Source organism: Micrasema longulum, unplaced genomic scaffold, assembly GCF_059751315.1.
Source record: "Micrasema longulum isolate JH-2025_06_02 unplaced genomic scaffold, ASM5975131v1 h1tg001085l, whole genome shotgun sequence".
Lineage (NCBI taxonomy): Eukaryota > Metazoa > Arthropoda > Insecta > Trichoptera > Brachycentridae > Micrasema > Micrasema longulum.
The window spans coordinates 561,806-585,614 of NW_028278273.1; the positions used below are offsets into that span (position 1 = coordinate 561,806).

General features: G+C 31.2%; 1 protein-coding gene across 1 annotated transcript; it reads left to right on the forward strand.

Annotated features, from left to right (window-relative positions):
• Window positions 1–800: 800 nt before the first annotated feature.
• Window positions 801–22,065, forward strand: LOC148277087 (acidic amino acid decarboxylase GADL1). Its single transcript, XM_088233347.1, has 8 exons — window positions 801–1,057; window positions 9,603–9,793; window positions 14,404–14,626; window positions 15,032–15,283; window positions 15,613–15,677; window positions 17,615–17,804; window positions 19,724–19,957; window positions 21,750–22,065. The coding sequence occupies exons 1-8, from the start codon at window positions 941–943 to the stop codon at window positions 21,939–21,941; spliced, it is 1,464 nt and encodes a 487-aa protein (XP_088089473.1). The 5' UTR covers window positions 801–940; the 3' UTR covers window positions 21,942–22,065.
• The last annotated feature ends 1,744 nt before the right edge of the window (window positions 22,066–23,809 follow it).

The following is a 23,809-nucleotide window of genomic DNA, read 5'->3' on the forward strand; positions in this document are numbered from 1 at the left end:
GACACCAAAGTATAATCATAAAATTATAATAATAGTCTAGTTTATAATTCTATGGTATTATCTTATACCCTATACAAATACATAATAAAAATAATTATGTACATTTATTAATTTAAAATCAAAACAAAATTATGGATTTAAAAATAGCATTTCTGAAAAAATATGTAAAAACGTACTCATAAAACACGTTTTCCAAAATACAACTGTAAAATTTTAGTGTCACTTTTACAACTTTACTAATGAATATTTTCTAAATCGCTTTAGATACGTATTTATTCATGTTTTTGTAGGTATGCATATTTTTTTCATTTATCTAGATACAATATTATTTTTATGTGACGCATCGACAAACGTATTCCTTTAGTTTTCCAAAATAAATTCCCAAAATACGTTTATAGTTGATTATTTTTTCTCAATTCATTGTATGTTTATGTTTGACCTATTCATAAAAAATGTAATATACCTACATAACCTCACGTTACGTTAATTAATATATTTTTGTTCATATTTATTTCTTCCTTTTTTGTGTTTTCTTAGTCGATTTTTTATATTAATTTTAGAGACACATAATACAAATTTGTTGTTGTATATTATACATACATACTACCATAATTTAAAAAAAATGTTATTTTTAAAACGTACATATAACACATAAACTCATTACCACTACCACTACAGTCAAGTAGCAAACCTAAACAGTATTTACTCATTACCATGCTATAGATCTGTCATTCTATATGTGTGTAGGTACATACTATTATTATTAGGTATTATGTCACGCACGACAAACAATAATTGACAGAACGCCTGGCATTTCAGACTGATGCAAAACAGGCACCATATACGCACAAGACATCGCGGACACCAGGTGTAAATATATTCCATTTTTATTCTTATCAGATACTAAGTCGAAAATACAATATTATTCTGGTTGATCAAAATGGATAGGGACGGTGTTTCATTTTTAGAATCAGTATTCGAAATATTAAAAGATGGAGGGGTATTCAAATCCAGTGATGTGCCGATAGTGGAGTTCGAACATCCTTTAGCTCTGGAAGTAAGATATTTAACAATTTTATCATATCACATCTTGTTAATAACTGCATAATATATAGTTATATATTTATTATCTACCTTAATTTAATATACGTGCAATCAATTTATTTATATGTATATCTAAGGAACAAAACTCAATATTTTATAAAAAAAGTTCTTAACTTAACATTTTGATTCATCTTTTTAATTTTCTTTTCCTGAGTGTTATTTTGTTGTTATTTTAATAATTTAATATATTTGTGCAGTTTTATTTCATTTTCTTTTGTTTTTTTTTCTGTATTTTTTACCTACCAAATGATCTTATGTTTAATGTTATTGACACCAACAATGATTTGAGTATGTCCAAACAGGCTGGATTTTGTCCCTAAGAAGTTATTAATATCTCAATTTGTTACAACAAAGAGTGAAAACATTTTTATAAAGAGAACGTGGAAGTCTAGGCATTTAAAGGGCTCATTATATTGGCTGGTTTACGTGACCACTTTACACATTGTGTAACATTCGTCATTATAGCTATGTTTAAATCCACATGGCATTCAACTAATAATATAGTGCCTAATAATGTGTGCCTATGTTAGATTTACAAACCTAAAATGCATCTTTTATTTACTACTTTTCTTCTATATTTCACTGTTTTACTATAAATCTTTTATTCTTTTCATTGACTATACATTAATTTTATTGAGTTTAACCATAACAATTAACTGCGTTTTATTTCAATTATATTTAACTCTAATTTTGTACAAATTGGCTACGGTCGTTAGTTATAATAATAAATAAATGAAGTCTTCTCATGTGTTTTAAGAAATAAAAGAGCTGAAACCTCATTTATTGGTGTGGGAGAAATTCTTATTACTCTGAGAAAAATATAGTCAGTAAAATCATAAATTACACCGTGGGTATTTTATCTACAGATTTAAACTTTATCAGAAAACTCTGTGTTTATCAGATCGCTGGGCGCTGTAAATAAAAATACATAATATAACTTAGATTGTAAAGCGGATGTAGATTGTAGATGTTATATAAAAATACAAAATTTTAATTATAAATTACATAAGAGCATTTTTCAGACTAAAAATTAATTTGATGCATTCAATTCTAACGCTATAGAATTAAGAATAGATAATTCTATGCCTAAAGCTATTAAAATCATTGTTGAATTTGGATGCTTTATTTGCTTTTTTGGTATGAATATTGTTTTCAAATAAAAACTATACATTTTAATACTGCCGTCATAAAAAAGAAAGATATTTCTACATAAAACGAAAAACGGAGAAAATATTTTGGAACTCGGAAATTGAAAAATTCGCTGTGTGAAAAATACTACAAAAATTAAATATATTATTATGCGACAGTATGAATTATGGTTTGCCATAACGGAATATACATATTTATTTCAATAAAGTTTACGTTATATACTTTTAAATTTTCATTTTGATTTTCTTTTTAGTAAAAAAAAAAATGTTATACTGCAAAGAAAAGACGTTTCTGGCTAGAAACGCCCTTTTTATTTAGTAATTAAGTAAATGTTATTCTTTTTTAGTGTTAATATGCCAACAGATTCTACTCAACTAAATAAAATAGACGTTACTGGCCATTTACTGCTTTTCAAACTGGTAACGCCGACCTAATAATCAATTGACTTCGAAATTACCAGCAGATCTTAAATTTAATTGAATACGAGTAGGTACATTCATTTAAGATATTTTTAAAAACGGAATAGAAGAACAAATAAGTATTTTAATCGGTATTTTACAATAATTTTATAAGTCAAAGCAGCCTTTTATATTTGGTAATATTCAAGACTTTTTGCAGTTAAGTCTAATTTATTAGTGAAAATAATAGGGTTGTGGTTATTTTAGGAAGATATATGTATTTTTAGTAGATGCGTATTTTTTTCCTGATTCCGAATATGTATTAACTCATTTTCGAAAAAAAGTTAGATGCGTCCTTCTTCCTTATGACGGCAGAATAGAAAAGGCTTAGAGTATATACATATAATTAAATAATAAAGAAAAATGGAAATCGAAAACTTTGTATATTTTAACGTTTGAAGCACTTACTTTATGGAACATTATTATTCAATATATTAAAATTTAACGACTTTAAAAAAAAAGATTGTATCGAAATATTAGAAATAAGAAAGGCTGTAAATAACAACAACTACAAACCATCACGCCGTTTCTCTGTAAGGGTAGGCAGGTATCACTCTATCTTTGCATACAGAACTCCGCTTCCTCTACATTCATACATGTTCTCATGCATGTGCGCCGATTATTCCGACTTTTGACATGTCCATCTTCTAGTTTTTTTGGATTTGATCATGCTTTGTCATTCTCGGTCTTTATTTATTTTATTTATTATTTATTAAGGAAATCATACAGTCTTTATATAAATACAAGAACAATTAAAAAAGTAAGACCAATTACAGATTTCACATTAATTTATTTTGAATGCAGGAGAGGGGAAAAAATTATCAAATTCTAAAAAAATAAATATATGAAAATATAAATATTAAATAAAAAGTTCATAAAAGGGAGAAGGTTTTCCTCTATTTCTGCATCCATCAACATTCGCATTGTAAATATTTTAGCTGTTCTTTCGCTGGCCATTCGCTCTACATGTCCAAACCAGCGCAGAGCTTCTTTCTTGACTTTCTAGATAATGCTTATCTCAGTCTTACATAATGTACAAATCTTAACATTTGTGCATCTATCGGTTTTACCACACATTCGCCCGAGGAAATGAGCATTTCGACAGCATTCAGCCTACTTTCATCCCAACCATTAAAAACAATTTGTAAATAGCAATTGAAGTATTATTAAAAATCAAATAAATTTATTCAATAGTCCTTTTTTGAATATGTTCTCTCTCTCTAAATCAGTGGTGTCCAACCGAATTTGCACCAAGAGCTACCTTGAAACCATTGCCATCTTCGCGGGCACCGCCCAGTTTAACTTCAATCTTATCTGTTTAAGGCTCGTTTTACTCTTCCTACATTATTTATTTATTTATTTATTTTACAGAAACAAACAGTCGACAATGATGTAATAACTTTAAAAATATACGGTTTAAGGACAGACTAGCGAAGTTTCTAAATAAAAATCATACATACTAAATTGTGGTACAACAAAAGGGTGTGTTTATGTGTATTTGTATGAGAGTAAGTGTATAGAGAGTAAGTGTTCAGGTATGTGTAAGTGTGAGCATCATTAAATAGCAAGTGGGATCGTATCACAGCCAGAAATAATCAGTCTTAATTTATTTTTAAATAAATTAAGGGGCGTATTAAATATATCAATAGACGAAAAAAAGCATTATAGTTAGAGCAAGAACGATAGAGGAAAAAGTGTTGTGCATAGTTAGTGCTACAGATGATGTTTTCTACCAACTGATATTTATGAATATACTTAATATGATGAATGAAATAAATTTATACAGTTAGGTAAAATAAAAGAACTTTCATAATAAAGCACATTCGTTTTATATACAGAAAACATCCAGCAAAAATAAATTTAATGTGATATTTGACTATTAACATTTTCGGATAACTTCCTAAAATCTGGTTGCTCTGATGTGCATGCCAAAATCATGTTGTTTATTTATATGCTTGTCAGTCAACATGTTTCTGTATTTGTTTTTTATTATTTTTGATTGTGAGAAAGCCTGTTCACATAAATATGTGGACCCAAAAAACGCTTTGAGTATGTTTTTATAATTGATTGGGTCCATGACCTTAAAAACTGCATCATTTTCGTTAACAGTACTTTTTAGTGCCATATCACTACGGGGTGTAATTATTTTCAGCTCGACTTTCGCTTTATTGATAAAACACATGTATTTTCAGATGTCAAAAATTACAACATAAACTTAGCGATTCGATATTAAGTATTCTTCTGTCAATCTTTTTGTTTGCGGGTGCCTAAAATATAAGTCGCGAGCTACCAGGCGCCCGCGAACTACCGGTTGGACACCACTGCTCTAAATGCACACACAAACCCCCAGTTTCTACCCCTCTCTTCTCCCTCAGCCACACCCACTCTACCCTCACTGTGTAAATTTTATACATATAAAGTTAGTATGTAATTAACCTTGAAGGAAGCATGCTGTTTTTGCCAAAACTATTTCATTATTAAATTATAAAAAAATAAAGCGGTACATAAAAAAAACAAAGTTATATGATTTTAAATATATCTAAAACTTCATAATTATTGATCCATCAAAATAAGAATTGTCAAAAAAATGTGTTCGTCTTAGATACAATACGAAGATTTCTAATATTTTTTCTTTGATTGGGTATTGATTTATGTGTTATGTGGATTTCATAGCTTTGAAATGTTTATTTTTATTTTTTTATAACCGAATTAAAACATACCTACGAAGTAAATGATGAAAAATAGTTCGGGTGCGAATATTGTGCCAATAGAAGCCGAAGAATATCAAGAAAGACATTGCTTGACCTAAGTCTCCCAAGTTTAACAAATCATATAAAATTTTAATTAATTGGCGAGTATGCATGGATGTGAAGGAATTGGTATGGCTTTTTTCATGGCCTACCCCTACAAAGAAACGACGTAATAGTGAGGAAGTTCAGAGGTTTTTTCATATCATCGTAACGTATTATGATTTTTTTAAATTTTTAAATTTTGAAATTACTACGCGTGTGAAGTCATAAGTTCTATTCGGTGAAATCTGCTGATTGGTGAATTAGCTTCCCTAATACCGGATACCTATCACAACACTATCATTGGTCGATTCGAGAGAACCGGTGACGTCGTTAAAATGAGTTTTTTTATTAATATCTTCACATTTTCAAGAAACTTCGCGGTACAATGAATGCTCTTATTTTTACCACACGTAAACAAAATATATTGAATTTTCCGGAGGACTGAGCTTCCTCATTAGTTCTTTAATTATTTTGGTCGACACATAAATTTCCAATGTCATAGTTGTTAACAATGTAAAGGGAAATACAAATGCATAAACATCAAGCCTGTAAAAACAGATATGAAACATTATTTTTTTCTCATAAAAAATCATGAAGGTACCTTGATCGCATTTAATGGTAATTAAGTGCATTAATTTATGGAAGTTATTGAAGAACTGCATCCGGTATCAAGAATGAAAACTTAATATGGGCAATGTTCCCATTTATATCTTATACCTAAATCCTTCAATAGTCTGCCAAAGAATGTTTAGGACATATCAAAATACTCCAAATACAAGCAGAAAACAAAATTAAGAAATATATGACAATGAAATTAACCTAGAAACTATGATCAAGATATAATACAATCCACCTACTTCTTCTTCTTCTTCTTCTTGCGCTGCCTTGTCAGGTCCCTCCGACGCGACGTTGCCGGCATCTCGGTCCTGCGCTACTCTTATATTCCGCAACCAGGACAACTGCTTATTGGATGTATTCGCCATAGTGATTCCTGGGCAAAGATGACCAAAGTGGTTTCCCGTTGCCTTCTCTGGTGGATTTTTCTGTCGGGGTTACCTTCCCTTAGCTGGTTGGTTTTGGTTTTGAGGCGCCAGAAACTCGCCTTACATCCTCTCGTTATCTGCTGTTATCACACCGTTATGAGTGTGATCCCATTGCCCAGGGTTCGCGACATGGACGCTACCAAGTTGGATTGGTCAGTAGTGTTGCCGGTGGAACGCAACTGGGCGTTCGCTCTATTTTATACAATCACACCTTCCAGCAAGATGTGACTCACTGCGACCCTACTGACAGTTCAAACCCCTAAACTAAGATAAAATTTGCAATATATATGTTTAAATTTAAAATCAATTATTTATTATACATTTATGTAAAAAAAGTCTGTTCGAAAACGGTTCTCTGTTTAAAAAAATCATAAATCAAACTAAACTTAAATATTGTAAAATGTCTTTCTCGGCACTAATTTTCCCAGTGAGGAATACATTGTTAATTTAATTATATATTGTATTCTTATGACGTATCAAATAAATTGATATAATAATTGGAGTGCACTCTTCAGCATCAATGATATATTAATTTGACAAATAAAACCATAATTCAAAAACACATTTTATATCTCAGCACAAACATCCAAATTTTCTTGATTACAATAGGACGGTTCTTTGAGTATTTTATATATGGATTGTTATTGATTGAACGATGTTCGTCGGTAAAGTCGAAACAAATTTTCTATTTCGATATGCCAACCTCAGTTTTATAGTGCCAATCATGTTACCGAAAAAAACATAATGCAAATAATATTTCAATATTTGGGTTGACATTAAGAGTTGATTATACAATCTGTACTAAATGCTGCAGCGAGACTTATTTTCGGAATCTCTAAGTTCAGTCATATCACTCCAGTACTTCGGGAACTACACGGGCTACGTTTTCCACAGAGGGTCGAATACAAACTCTGTTGACTTATGCATAAGTCACTGCACAACTCTGCTCCGGAATATCTAAGGGAACTATGCATTCCAGATGAACTAGCTGACAGGCGTCTCACGCTCAGATCAGCTACGTCTACGGGGAGAGGAAGAGTTATTATACCTCTACGCAAACAGTGCACTAAATTTGGTGAACGAGCATTTGCGGTCGCAGGCCCTATGGCATGGAATGCTCTCCTAGCAGAGGTGCGAGGCTGTGAAAGTGAAGTGATGTTTCGGAAAAAACTTAAAATCCACTTGTTTCTCTAAATCATTTGAATAAATCGTTTTAATTAAATTACAAATTTAAAAGCTTAAATTGAATTTATTTAACAATAGAATCACTATGTAAAGCGCCCTTGAGGCCCTATTACGAAAATGGCGCCATATAAGTTATCCATAATAATAATAATAATACCATTTAACCTTCCAATCGTCATCGAGGCCGTATTAAAAGAATCATAATCTTTACATACAGGTATAATGGAACATATTAAAAAAAAATTACAACTGAAATCTGATTTAAAAAGAGATTTTTTCGAAATCTGGACAAGTCCTGTTAATATAGAAACACTTCAATTAATTTCAATAAACACAAATTACGTAGGTAGTGTTTTTCAATAGGAATGATTTTCCTTTTTAATTCCCCATTCATTTGGCTAGATATCATATTTCATTGTTTTAATTTTTGCAATGAAGTGGATATTTGTTCTGTAGTACATATGTATAAAATTTTATACCTACGTACATACTCCCCAGTCCTAAAGCAACTGGGTACCCGCGTTATATTTTGAACACAATAACTCAATATATAACATTGCATGTATGGTCCCGACTATAACATAGGAAGTGATGAGAATGCATAATGTATGCGGGTGAACGGGATCGGATTATGTTAGTGGGTACCAGCGCATTAAAAAAATGTACAAACATTATGTACACTGAAAGTATGCTGGCCAAAAACTATTCCTATTTGTTTGAACAAATTATAATACCCAAAAAACGGAGTTAGACCTTTATGAATAAGGTGTGAATAGAGTTTATTTTAGAAATATCCATGTCTTGATTTTGTTGGGTATTTAGTATTTACAGTATAATCATTGAGTTTGAGTGCCGAAATAGGGCGTTTATTGGGAAAAAATAATGTAAATACATGCAATACAACATAAAAACAAAATAAGTATTTGACATCGAATTGAATTGCAAGAAAATATTCCTAGCAGCTTCAGTAGATACAAAAATACCCGTTTTAAAGCTACATTTATAATATATATCATATTTTAGTGTACCGTATATTATATTATTATCATATATATACTTACTGTAAACTAATTTTTATTATTTGTTTTTAACATTAATACCAATTTTTTTGTTAAAATTCTTTACAATTTGCTTTTTTTAATTCCAACATTTTTCTTATGTCCATATTTTTTATTTTTTATTAAGCAAAGTTTCACTTTTTATTTTGCATTGCAGCATGCTTTTTTGTTTCTACGTGTATACAAAATAAAGGGTTGTTTATTTTTTTAAATTATTATTTAGTATGTTTGTACTTACCTGTATATTTTTTTGTAATCGCCCCTTGGGCGTATTGTAAAATTAAATAAAAACGTAAACACTAAAATATATTATTATAAAAAATTATAGTAATACGTTATTATAAAAAAAAAATAACAAAAGTAAAATACTAAAAACACTTATGAACAAGCTAAAAAATTTAAAACAATGATAAGAAAAAAATATATAAGATATAAAATAATATATGACAAAAGGTAAATAATTTTATTTTTTTTTAATTTGCAACTAACAGTTCGAATTCCAAAAACAAACAAAAAACTAATAAAAAAAATAATAATTAAATAAAATATTAATATTTAAAAAAATCTCTTTATTTACATGAAATTTTAAAGACAGTTGTTTTAATAATAAAATACAGACGTTCCCTGCAAAATGTCAGGTAGTTCTTAGACAACACTGAATTTTTTTGTTCTCGTTTATCCGAAAAAAAAAACAATAATTTTATTCTAGTTTTTCGGATTGGACAGTCCAGTCTGTGGTGTCCACTAAAACATTGAATAATTTAATGATTACATGATATTCATCATTTTGTGTAATCTAATACTTGTTTTCAGAAAATCCTGAAGCTGTCACTTGAAGATTCAAACGAACCTCGCGATGATCAGCACCTTCGTGAGATTTGTAAATCGGTCGTAAAATACAGCGTCAAAACTGGCCATCGAAATTTCCACAACCAGTTGTTTGCTGGAGTGGACAATTACGCCCTGGCAGGATCCTGGATAACGGAAGCCCTTAACACCAGCCAGTAAGCGTTTAGAAATACCCAAATCAGTATTGAATGAAATGTTAATTTTAAAACGCGCCTGGGGAACAAACAGTCTGGCGACGTTGCTGGAGCAATGGAATACTGAGGAAGTTCAGTGGTTTTTTGAAAATATTTTTTATTTGTTAATAGACTATCTACTAACCAAATTTTTGAAAATATTTTCATGCATCGTATTATCATCGCTATGATTTTTTAAAGTTTCGTAATTTTGAAATTACTCCACCCGTGACGTCGCGAGTTGTCGTCGGTGAGTTGTGCTAACATTTAAAAGAAGAATCCCGTAATTGTCAAAATACACTTTACGCTAAAAAAAATGGCCACCCAGAAATTGGAAATCTATCACAACACATGACGACGAACTTGTGATGTTTCAAAGTAGATAATTATTATTAAAACTATTTTTAGTATTTTTTTATCATTATCATTCATAATTCCCCTTTCCGCACCTAATGGTGTATAGGGCACTGCATTGGTACACCTACCTCAGCGTATCTTGATCATTTTGTTACATGAAGGTAAGATGATAAATCTTACACTTCAGGTGCCAGTCCAGGAAGTATGAAACATCCTAGCGTAAAAACACATTTTCAAATTAATATTCCATGTCGGGAATCGAACCCGACATTTCCTGCATGGTAAGAAAACGCGATGACCATTACCCCACGAGGCAGACAAATAATTTTAATACATTTTATAATATAATTTTTTATAAAAACTTCGTCGTACAATTTTTGTATCCAATTTCTCGTATTTGGTATGCCGATTAGAATTACTTCACACCATAATATTTTTACTAAACGACATGTAAGTATGTATTCAAAATACCCACATATGCGTACTACATGAGAAGTCTACTAATTTTGTTGATTTAATGCAAAAACGAGTAGTTCTGGAACTAATTTACATTTTTCAATATGAAAAACGGAAAGTGACAGTCCGAGAATTTTTCGTGCAGGTAAAAGAGAAGAATGCCAACATAAAGGTAAAATGATTAGTCTTTGACATCGGGGCTCCGATTACAATGGGAAGTTAACATTTATCTTCAAATTTATCTTCAATTTTATCTACAAAGTTTTTTTTATGAAAATGAAAAGCAGAATATGCACACATTTTTTTCTTTTAAATATGTTAAATTAGAGGTTACTGATGAAGATAATTAAAAATTTTATGCAAATGTACTCATATTCGTACACAAATATAGATTTTTCTTTATAGACAGTCGAAGATAACTCTGTTAACTTCCCATTGTAATCGGGGCCCAGGTAACAAACAGTTCAAGAAAACACATCAAATATTATAGGCAAACATTTTTTTATCCATTTGGGAATTGCAAGCTCAATCGGATGCCCATCGCGTCTCACGCCAACAAATGTGTTTTTTCCCTTCATTAGGACTTTTCACCAAAATATGATAACATCGTCTAAAAACAAGCTACATGTATTTCATCACACCCTTTCCGCACCTCATGGTGCATAGGGCACTGCATTGGTACACCAATCGCATATTGATCATTTTTTGTTACATGAAGGTAAGATGATCAGTTCAGATCAGCTTAAGATACCAGTCCAGGGACTATAAAATATTCTAGTGTAAAAACACGCTTTTTAAATAAATATTTCATATCAACCATGTCGGGAATCGAACCCGAGACCTCTTGCATGGTAGGCAAACGCGCTGACCATTACATCACGAGGTCGACATGCATTTACAAATCATTTATTTATTTTTACATAAACGGCATAAATTTCCTTCAAAATTGAATGGTGAATATTACGCTGTGTGGAAAGTGGCCACTTAAACCAGCCAACGACAGGTCATAAGTCCTGTGAATGCCTAGACTTACATATTTTCTTCTCTAAAATTTTCTCCATCTCTATTTTAATTTGACTCCCTAGGGATATCAGTATTTTGTCTACAAACATCTGGACAAATTCAAAATATTGTAATAAAGCCAACTGGTCCAAGAAGAAGTTTAAAAAATGGAAAATTGTTTTTAGGCGTTGCCTAGTATGTGAAATAATTAGATCAATTTAATCTCTTCACAACAATAAAGGTTTCAGCTCTTTGACTTCACACTCAAAATATGAAAAATTTGAAGAAATATAGATGTTCAAACATTGTGAACGTTACACAGTGTGTAAAGTGGCCACTTAAACCAGCCAAAGACAGGTCATAAACCCTGTGAATGCATAGACTTTTATATTGCCTTCTCTAAAATTTTCTCCATCTCTGTTGTAATTTTTTAATATACATTTGACATAAGTATGAAGAAAAAAATATTTCAGAAATTAATACATAATAAAAATTATAAATTATATTAAACTTTTGTCGTTGCAGCTACGATTTGTTTTTAATATATGATTAAATGTCAAAAACAGCACTGTTCATAATTTTTTTCTTGTAATCACGCATTTAAATTAATTATTAATAAAATCAAAACTTACCCTCGCTTTGCAATAATTGCAGCCTCCAACTGGTGACAGCGATAGTGATTAGTTTAAAGATTATACGATCAGTGATCTTTGGACGAACGCTTCGCTTTTATTATAGCTTTTACCATTCTTGGTAATATTAGCCAGAAACATACAATATTTACAAATGTAAAATGGGAGACAAAAGTTTAGAAAAATCGTATTGTATTGGACGCCAATTGCAAAAAATGACATTTTTCCTTTATCATATACAAAATTATAATTTTTTCCTTTGAAAATCCGGTGCCTGCACTTCACCCGTGAGAAATTCCTATTCGAATTTTTCATTTTGTTTTAAGTTGTTCCTGTTTTGTGGCGGAGCCATCATTTGAATATTCGCGCGCATTAAAAAAATTCGGGTTTTGTATACATGTAGGTGTCTGTGATTCCTAAGGTTTGGAAAATATTGAAGAGAATTGCTAAACCCAGAAGGAGATCAGACGGGTAAAAGAAGGGAAAGGCATTTTTTTATTCGATCACGAAAATCAATCGATATATCGCGATCGCGGAGAAATTGGAATCAAAATATTTACAATAAATTCGCCTTGAACTGATCCGATTAAGCGCCCATTGGGATTTTTAGGTAGGTAACATTTTCCTGTACGGACGCAGGTACCAAACCTCATGAGGGGTAGAACGCCCCCCGGCGCAGGGAGGACAGAACGAAAATTTTCAGGACTCTAAAAACTTTCAGGTCTTTTATTTTTTTCAGGAAAATATATATTCATACGACTCGCATAATCGGATCAGAACAAGCGAACTCTTTTTAATTGCTTTTTTATTCTAACTTTATGTTGACATATGCTAATTACTTATATATTTTTTTAAATAAATAATTACATAATTTTGTTGTCCTGTTTAGAAATTATATTATATTATAATGTGTTGTGTACGTTATTGTTGCTGTGTTATGTTTTAAAAAAAAAATGTATTTTACCAATATAGCGCTGTGTGCACAACAATAAACATAAATAAATTAAATAAAAATAATAAAATAACCGTTCCTTTTCCGCACCTAATAGTGCATAAGTCACTGCGTTGGTACATCAATCGCAGCGTATCTCGATCATTTTTGTTACTGTTATCAGTCTTACGCTTCAGGTGCCAGTCCAGGGACTATGAAGTATTATTTTGTAAAAATACCTTTTTCAATTAATATTTAATGTCAACTATGTCGGAAATCGAAACCGAGACCTCTTGCATGGTAAGCAAACTCGCTGACCACTGCACCACGAGGCCTACTTAAAATAATTTGATGAGATTATTAATTCAAATAAGTTGATAAATGAAAGGTAGAAACATGAATAGTGATGAGCAACGAATAATGGAAACAATACTTTTTTTTATTTCTGTGATTAAGCAATTTATTTGATACTTTATTACTATAAATAAAGAAAAAAATGAAATTATTATTTATTTAGGTAACTAAAGCGAAATCAAGGGAAAAAACCGTAAAATAATAATATCTCGAAAATGGTAAGCATTTTACTGAACATGGCTGAGTTTTATTTGACAGAAGGGTGTTCTATCACCACTTTTTCGATCCTGGGTCTGGCCACCTGTATAATATTTACAATATATTAGTTTGTGCAACATGTAGGTACCTACCATTGAACATTTACTCTAGTAAACAACTAACTGTTTACTCTCATAAAAGTAATATCTTATTGTCATTATTAAATAACTATTTCGGAAGCGCGCAATTATTGCCTAGATAATGCTTAATTATTATTTTATAAACAATGTTTCTAAGAAGGTTTAAATTGATTTTTATTTTAAGTGTGTGATACAGTCGTAGTTGCGTGCTTTGTTTATAAACACTTTGCATAGATAATTAGTTATATAAAATTAAATATAAATAATTATTTTCAATTAATGTGCAAGATAAATAATAATAATGCACTTTATTTTCAGTGGAGCGCGTGGATATTGCATAAATTAAACACATAATGGAGCTAACAACAAAAGGTTTATTGGTTTTATAACCTCGTTTTGATAATACGCATAATTCCAATAAGTTCGATTGCGAATCGAAACGTCTCTTTGTATACTGACGATGCATGCGGGATTATTTTTTACGCACATAAAAATATATTACGAATATTTGGTTTTCCTCAGGTACACTTACGAGGTTGCTCCGGCGTTCACCTTAGCCGAGCAAGCAGTTTTGATCCGTTCGACCCAATTGTTTGGGTTTCATGGAGCTGATGGAATATTCTGCCCTGGTGGAAGTATGTCTAACATGTACGGGATAACACTGGCCAGATATAAGGCTTATCCGAGTGTCAAGACCGAAGGTGTTGCTAGTCTGCCCAGGCTTGTTATATTCACTTCCGAAGATGTAAGAAAATTCTTAAAAATTGACAAAATTGGGTACTGCGTCAATGAAGTCTTATAAAACTTCTTTATTTATAAGATTACCTTATTTTATAGTATTTTTTCACTCTCCTTGTTTAGTAATTCTTTTATTATTAATTTTTTTAAAGATTTTCTTAAATCTTAAGATTTCTCAAAAAAGTGTAAGAGCTATCACTAAAATTATTTAATTTTTATTTTTATTAATAACTGTTTACTTATAAGAGATAGAACCCCCCCTTTATTTTTTTCGTCCATGGCTTTTTATGTATTTTCATATGATAACGGCCGGTCACTTGAACCCGGAACACATTCTATCGCGTCAAGTAACTACATATACTCATTGCTCCATGTACCTGAAGCTGCGCCTAATACATAATTATTTTTTCAGAGTCACTATTCCATGCAAAAGGCAGCGCATTGGTTGGGCTTCGGTACAAACAATGTCGTAAAAGTTACCACTGATTCCAGAGGGTGCATGATACCGACAGAGTTGAAGGCAGCCATCTTGTCGACAAAAGAAAATGGTGGAGTGCCATTGGTCGTCAATGCAACAGCCGGCACCACTGTATTCGGGGCATTTGACCCATTTGACGAAATCGCAGATATTTGCCAGGAATTCTGTATTTGGATGCACGTCGATGTAAGTATCCGATTAAGAAAAAAAAACATTTCTTATAATCGTGCTGAGGTACCTTGCTCTAATATTTAAGAGATTTTGAATCCCTTCCTTGAATCCTTTCGCTTAAATATTAAAATGTAAACGCAGTAAAAGTTTTCGCAAAAGGTTAATGTGAAAAAGCAAATGGTTGGAAAATTAGAAGTCTGATGATTCATTAATATTTGATTTGATTTTTTGTAATGTGACCACTATATCCAAAGAATAAATAATCATTTTAATAGAACGAGAGTACCTGCTTATTTTGCCGAGCTGATAATTTTATCGAAGTACAATAATATGATCTGTTACAGGCGTGCTGGGGAGGAAGTTTAATAATGTCAAATAAATACCGCAAAAATTTAAAAGGCATTGAAAGGTAAGAATTATTAAAATAAAATTTTAACCAATCTGTAACAAAAATGCGACAAACCTAAAATTAAAAAAATACTATTATTATTATTATAGTAAGGATGATGTGTATAGCGCAATTTTTGTTAAAGTCACACCAAAGGCGTCATACAATAAACATCCCAACACGTCTTACAACTACAAAGCACATGGGCGGTTGAGATTTTAGTTCTTCGCTTTTAACTCAAGTTAATCGTCGGAACAGAAGAGCCAGATTGTTTAAAACTTCTTGCAGTTAGAGAGCGCATGAGTTGTTGATGTTCTGGCTCCTAATGAATTTAAAAATTAAGACTTTACAATTGAGTGTTTTGATTTAGAAAATAATTACAGATAGGGGCTAGATTACCACGCGTCCTGCAGCTACAGAGCGCATGGACAATGAGGAAGTTCAGTGTTTTTTTAAAAAAAAAATATTTGTTAATAGACTGTTAAACTAAGTCAAATATTTTTTTTTTCAATTTTTCTATATCGTATTGTCGGCGCTACGATTTTTCAAAGTTTTGTATTTCTGAAATAACTCCGCGTGTAACGTCAGAGGTTCATTTCCGCTTATTCTCATTTAGTTCTTCCTATGTCCAGAAGCGACAAGCAGACCGGAAATCTTCCATAGCTCTCAGATCATAGGTTGATTCACATGAACCAGTGACGTCATTTAAAGTAGTGCGTTTTTATCAAAGTATTTTTTATTATTTTTTCTGTACATTTTCAAGAAACTTTGAGTTACAATTTAATGCTCTAATTTTTACCCCGCGTAAGAAAACATTTTTTGTATCCAATTTCCCGTAGGGCTGAAGTTCCTCATTGGTATTATAGCACTCAATAAAGAATTCCCTAAATTTAACATGCATTAAACAACTAAACATAACGAACAAAAAATTTTGCTTAAATATTTAAGGATATGGGATTAATGAAAATATTTTGAGTTAGTCCAAATGTTTGTAATTAAAGACTTGATTTCACCCTGTGATAAGCCTTGTAAATGCCTAGACTTCCATATTTCCTTCACTAACTACTACTACTACCATCGAGCCATTTTTCCGTAGGGGTAGGCAGAGAGAATGGACCGCCACATACGTCTATCCTGGCATAGATTTCTAGCTTCTTCCACATGCATACATCTTGTCATACATGCCCTTCGGTTCTGCCTGCTTTTGGCATGACCGGACTTAAGATTTTGGTTTATCTGATCATGCCACGTCTTCCTTGGTCGTCCTCGTCTAACGTTACCGTTTATTTTCGCCATATATATTTGCAAGAAATATAAAAATTATAAATGTTTTAAGGCGTTGCTTAGTAGGAGAAATAATTCAGTCAGATGTATCTTTCATTTCAGCTCTTTAATTTAACAAAAATCAACAGATGAAACAATTGAATGAGTACGTATGTTCAAACATAGGCAAAATGGTGAATAATTTACATACCAATGATATATCCTAGCGCTGTAAATGACTATACTTTCATATTTCCTTCTCTAAAATGTTCTCCATTTCTGTTGTAATATGTTAAGGATATTTTTTAAAACCATGCATCGCCTACTAGTATCGTCGTAGTCCAGCCCAAAATCAGGCCAGTTAGATGGAAGTTGCTTATGATATTTGCTACAATTTTATTTTTTTCAGATAAGAAATATTTGCGTTCTTGTGATTTTCCCAGATATTTCATTTTCAGGGCCATTTTCAACGATTTGTAAATAACTCACTATTAGAAAATGGGAATCAAGTTGGGGTAGAGTGGGATTCGAACCACGGACCTCTGAGCCGTGAGTCCGAGACACTAGCCACAGGACCACAACCCGATATGTTCGTTCTTCTTCTAACTGCTATACAGTTGTGTAAGGATCTGGCAAAATAGTCGGCTGGAAGATGCGATAGTTGTCATCTCATAAACAGATGCATATTTTTCTAGGGCTGACTCTATGGCGTGGAATCCTCACAAAATGCTCGGAGTACCACTACAGTGCTCCATGTTCCTGGTCCGTTACAGGGGATTACTTCACTCCGCTAATTCAGCTTCAGCTAATTACCTCTTCCAGCAGGACAAATTTTACGATGTGTCTTATGATACTGGAGACAAGAGTTTGCAATGCGGCAGAAAGGTGCTTATTACGTAGTAACATACTTTTTTGTAGTACATCCATACAATTTATTCAAGAATGTATATGTTCACGTATTGCTCAGTAGCTCAATCACAATGGTCGCAATTGAGCACCAGGTATTAATGTCAAAACATTTTTAAAAAGAGGCATAATATAAACAAATTACTCCGTTTGACCAACCAAAAACTATAATATCGCGTGAGTCATTTCAAATATTATTGAAATAATTTGTCGTCTGGAGCATTTTTATACATGTTTTAATTTTTAGTTCAATCATATAAAAATAAGTATGTTTCCGCATTAAAAATTATTGTTAAAAAACGGCGAATTTTTAAAATTAATCTGTCAAATTAAAATCGGTCGAATATTTTTAAAATCTTACAGGTGTATATTTTGTCTACACGTTAAAAAAATATTTAAAAATGAATTTATGCGCTTTGTTATTTATTTCGACTGACGCGTTGTAGCTGCAGCCAACAACATAACAAGTTTTCTCCTCTTTATGTGTTTTTGATATTATTTTTTTTCCTTTTCTCCGCTAGTTTAGAATAAGTAATATATTTTTAGGCATATTTTTTTTGACAGTTATTATTTAGTGGGTTGGTCAGCCCAAACCTGCTGACAAGAGTAATTAATTATGTGATTTGACTAAGTGATCAATCATCATATCCCTGTCCGCACTTAATAGTGCATAGAGCACTGCATTATACACTAAATGAATAAATATATTAATAAAATAAGATAAATTTTAACTTCCCATCAGAATATGTACCCAGGGTCTCGATTACAATGGAAAGGTAACAGAGTTAGCTTCGACTGTCTACAAAGAAAAATCGACATTTGTGTACGAAAATGAGTATATTTGCACGAACATTTAAAGTATCTTCACCGGTAACATAAAATTGAACATGTTTGAAATTATAAAAAGATGCATATTCTGCTACATCACTCGATTACCTTATTCAGAATTTGTATCTGAAAGTAGACATCGAGTCGAAAGTTTTCGTCCAGCTGCTCAATCACAATGCCCGCACTTGTCGGTATTTTCAATTTATTTTAATTTCGATTTATTCATTTATTCATATATATGTAAATTACAAAATGAAATTTCTTAATTCATACATAAAGAAATAGTGAAAATAAAAAGGTAAAATTATGTATGGATAAAAATAAGACATAGGTCTACATAATATCCAGAGAATAATATGTTAAAAAAGTAAGAGAATCTTATAACGAAAAACTTCCTCAGAGACGTAAAAAATGTCAATGTCCAAAGTAATATTGTTGGACATAGATATAGCCCTTCCAACCGGCAGAACCATTGGCATGTTGGTCCTGTATATTGGAATATGAAATAGTCTATGCTGAAGGGAGGAAGTTCAGTTTTTTAAAAATATTTATTTGTTAATAGACCATTAAACTAAGTAAATATAAAAATAAAAAAAACTTGTGTAACGTATTATCAGCGCTATGATTTTTTAAAGTTTTGTAACTCGGAAATTACTCCGCGTGTGACGTCTCAAGTTCTCTTCCGCTTTGGTCCGTTGACTATAAGTAAACCGGAAATCTTGCAAAACTCTCTTATAATTGGTTGATTCATATGAACTAGTGACGTCGTTCAAAGTAAACGAACTCGTTTTTATTAAAATATTATTTTCGAACATTTTCAAGAAACTTTGCTGTACAATTTAATGCTCTAATTTTTACAGCGCGGAAGAAAACATTTTTATATCCAATTTCCCCTCGGGCTAAAGTTCCTCATTACGAAATTTTTTTTTATGGATTAGTGTCGGTTAAGGACTTTTAACTGACGTGATAAATATCTGCGATCGAGCACCAGGATATACTTCACACACAGAAATGTATTCTTCATCCGCCTGGATACAGTAATCGATAATTGTTGACAAACATTTTTTTAGGTTGACGCATTTAAACTTTGGTTGATGTGGAAGGCGCGCGGAGAGAGTGGACTGAGATTGCACGTGGAGAATGCGATGCAACTTGCACAATATTTCCTGCAAAATATAAAGAAGAAACCTGGCTTTGAACTCGTGATCCCCGAAACTCAGTTCACCAATGTTTGCTTCTGGTACATTCCACCTTCTTTCAGAGGACAGGAAAGAAATAAAGAATGGTGGAATAAAATACACGCGGTATGTTTTATTCAATTAAAATAAATAAGCCTTTTCCACTTTCAAAATGGCGACATTAAATTACATAATCGGCTTTAACTGGCCATCAAAGATAAATACTCGTATAATATGGTAAAACCTAAAAGTTATTCTACGAAATCTCGTGTGTAAGTAAGTACGAGGTACAAGTACAGTACAAATAAAATAATCATATTTTACACTTAGTGTTCAGAATGTAGAGTTTACGAAAATCAATAGATCGTAGTGAATAGATTTTCTATAATAAAAATCATGTTTATGTTTTATGTCAGTACATTACAGTACTTATTGATTTTCTTGCTATATCAAAACTTTCAAATATTTTATGTTTTATCTGATTTTCAAATTGTTTTGAACTTCTGCTGATTCATTGTATAATTTTTGGGTTTAATTTTTGTTTCTAAATCTTGGGCAAAAAGTAATGTATGTTTTATTTCAAAATAATTAAACCAAATATTTTTATTTTTTTATTGTTATAAACGGCAATTCAGCCGTACAAAATAATAATAAAATAAAAAAATAATAATAAAAATATTAAAAAAAAAAAAAATAATAAATAAAATAAAATAAAATAAAATAAAATAAAATAAAATTAAATAAGATAAAATAAAATAAATTTAAAAAAATACATAAATAAAATAAAAAAAATAAAAAAAATAAAAAAATAAATAAAGTAGACAAAATAAGATAAAATAACTTTAAGCTGTGTTCTCACGAGAACAAAACAATAGAAATGACAAGATTGTTCTGTCCCAGCTCCGTGAACAGCCCCGACCGTTCGGGGTCCTAATTACAATGGGAAGTTAAAAGTTATCTTTGACTGTCTATAAAGTAAAATCGAAATATGTGAAAATGTGTATATTTGTATGAAAATTAGTTTCTTTGTCGTTAACCTGCAATTGAAAATGTTTAGAAAAAAAATGCGTGTATATTAAATTTTTTATACAGAATACTTCATTTTACTTTGTAGATAATAATAATAATAAATCTTTACTAGCCATAATATACAATGTCATGTATACAAAAATAATAACAAAGGTATACAAAGTTAAATGGCGGACTGATTGCCACTAGCAATTTCTTACAGTTTAGACTTGCTTAGGCAAAACTAGTAAAAAAGACCATAATAAAAAAATTAAAAAAATATATTTTTTTAAAAAATGATTATGAATTTTAAATTCCTAATGTAATATGGGTCCAGGATAGAACAATGTTGTTCACACTTGGAACATTGCGAAACGAATATACGACGACGGGCGTTAGGGTCTGGAGCCCAGACCCTTACGAGCGAGTTCATGGCACATAATATTACTAAAATGTTCTCCGTATCTGTTGTAATATGTTAAGCACAAAAATATGCACTTAACGTGTTCATTTAATTATTTTATGGAAATAAACAGCACTTAGTGCCTTTTACATATTAGTTACAAATACAAAATATACAGGATGCGCCATATGTTATGTCGGTATATGAATATTGAATAACTTTTTTTAAAAACAACCTATTTCTATATATGAGGTATTTTTTCATTTAACTTGGCCCTTTACGATTTATTTAAACTGTTTTTGAATACAACATTTAAAAAAAAAAGTTTTGTTATTCAAAGGTCCTGTAAGTTCCCAAGATATTTGTGAACTAACTTAATAAAGCATAAATAAATATAAAAAACAAATAGTTTATCCTCAATCCTGCTTATTAGTTAGTAAAAATGCCGAAAAAACGAATCTATTAAATACCTAACTTACGACTCACGATGAAAGTTTTTTTTTTCAGGTGGCTCCAAAAATCAAGGAACAGATGATACTAGAAGGAAATTTAATGGTTGGGTATACTCCTATGGACCACAAAGGTTATAAGAACTTCTTCAGGGTTGTACTCAGTTGTCACCCACCGGCAAAAACTTCCGATATGGATTACATGATGGACGAGATTGAAAGATTCGGAGAGCAAATTGAATTGGAATAATCAACAATACATAAAAATTTGCTCAACGGAGATAATTATTTCACAATCGATTACCACATAACATACATAAAAAAATATTTATATTAGGCAGTAAAATACAAAACCAATAAATCGTAATGTGGAAGTTTACTGTTTTTTTTATAATAGACTTTTAAACTAAGCCAAAATTTAAAAAAAAATGTATCGTGTTATCAGCGCAATGAGTTTTGTATTTCTGAAATTAATTCACGTGTGACGTCTCGAGTACTCTTCTGCTTCTTCTCAGTTAGTTCTGCCGATTGGTCCGTTGACGATAAGTTAACCGGAAATCTTGCGCAACTCTCTCATCATCGGTATATTCATATGAACTAATGACGACGTCAAAGAAGTTCGGTTTTATTAAAATACTTTTTTAATATTTTTTTCGTACATTTTTTACCGCGCGTAAGAAAACATTTTTTGTGTCCAATTTTCCGAGGTGCTGAAGTTCTTCATTCCTTGAAATTAGGCTGCTTTCATTATAATAATAATTATTATTATTAATGAAAGTCTTTTGGTGCACAAATTAGATTTTAAAAAGTTTAGAAATAAAAGATTTTAAAACCACGAAAAACTTTGGTCTTCGTTTAAAAAAATATATTGTATGTATGACTCATTTCACGTAAAAACTTCTGCACTCCGAATCTTAAAAATTCGTGTTTTTAGTCAAATTAATTATTTAGTAGGGAAGCGGAAGGTAATGCCGTATACCTGACTTTGAACGTCATTTTCTTCGAATCTATTCGGTAGAAGGCTAACTTTTATGTACCAGTTTATTTATTTACTTAATTAAGTTAAGTTTAATTGAATTTACTTGCTAGAAACTTATAAGTTACTTCTCAAAAGAGTTCTTTTAACGTGCTCATAACATGTATTTTTATAATATTGTTGTTGCCCTTCGCTGGCAGTACATATAAAAATAGACAAAGAAATTAATAAAACAATATGCTTTTTGATGACGAATTTTTTGATTACATATTTTTTATTGAAATTATTTAAGGAAAAATACGTAATTTTAGTTTGAGAAAATATTTAAGTAGGTACATTTTATGTATAGTACGATATAACAAGTTCTACGGGGTGTTCATTAAACCCTGTCACATCCAAAACCACGATGATCAGTATGACCAATAATACATATTGGCACATAAAAATATACTTTTGGAAAGAGAAAATTAAAAAAAAAATACAACATCAAAAAAAGCAAATAGTTGCTTACTTCTGCAGGGGAGAAACGAGGGGGGGAGGGGGAGTCTGATACACCGACAACCGAGCACCCCCACTTTTCCCCTGCAGAAGTAAGCAACAATTTAATTTTTTAAAATATTTTATTTTTAATTTTTTTCTTTATTCTAAATATTTTTTTAAGTATGCTTATATGTCTTTTTGTCCACACTGATCATTGTGGTTTCGGATGTGACAGGGTTTAAAGAACATCTGTATACAACATAATATTCTTTTGCCATGTTACCAACATTCCCACATATCATTTTTTTATGTGGCAGTATATTTATATTTGTGTTATTAATATTTAAAGCATTAACATTGTAGTCAAACATTTCACTAAATATTATAAAATATTTGTAAATAACCACTTGCTGACTTTTCTATGTCTACCGGCTTCGAGGCGTACCCGTCTCTTTTTTACGATTATTTATCCCACAACATAAAATATTTTCATAACCTAAACAGTGCATGTTTATCCAAATCAGTGTACATGCTTATTCAAATGCCTGTCGCGATGGTTTTATATTTGTGTGCAACAACTATGGTGAAGGTGTATAATGGGTTTTGCATGTTGGTTTAATTGGTGTCCTGACGAAGAGACGGGTACGTCTCGAAACCGGTAG

Excerpts from the sequence above, each read along its gene's own strand:
- LOC148277087 (XM_088233347.1), top strand. The coding sequence starts at position 941 with ATGGATAGGGACGGTGTTTCATTTTTAGAATCAGTATTCGAAATATTA. Across the intron at positions 14,627-15,031 it reads TTATATTCACTTCCGAAGAT|AGTCACTATTCCATGCAAAA; the intron begins GTAAGAAAATTC and ends TTATTTTTTCAG. Across the intron at positions 15,678-17,614 it reads AATTTAAAAGGCATTGAAAG|GGCTGACTCTATGGCGTGGA; the intron begins GTAAGAATTATT and ends ATATTTTTCTAG.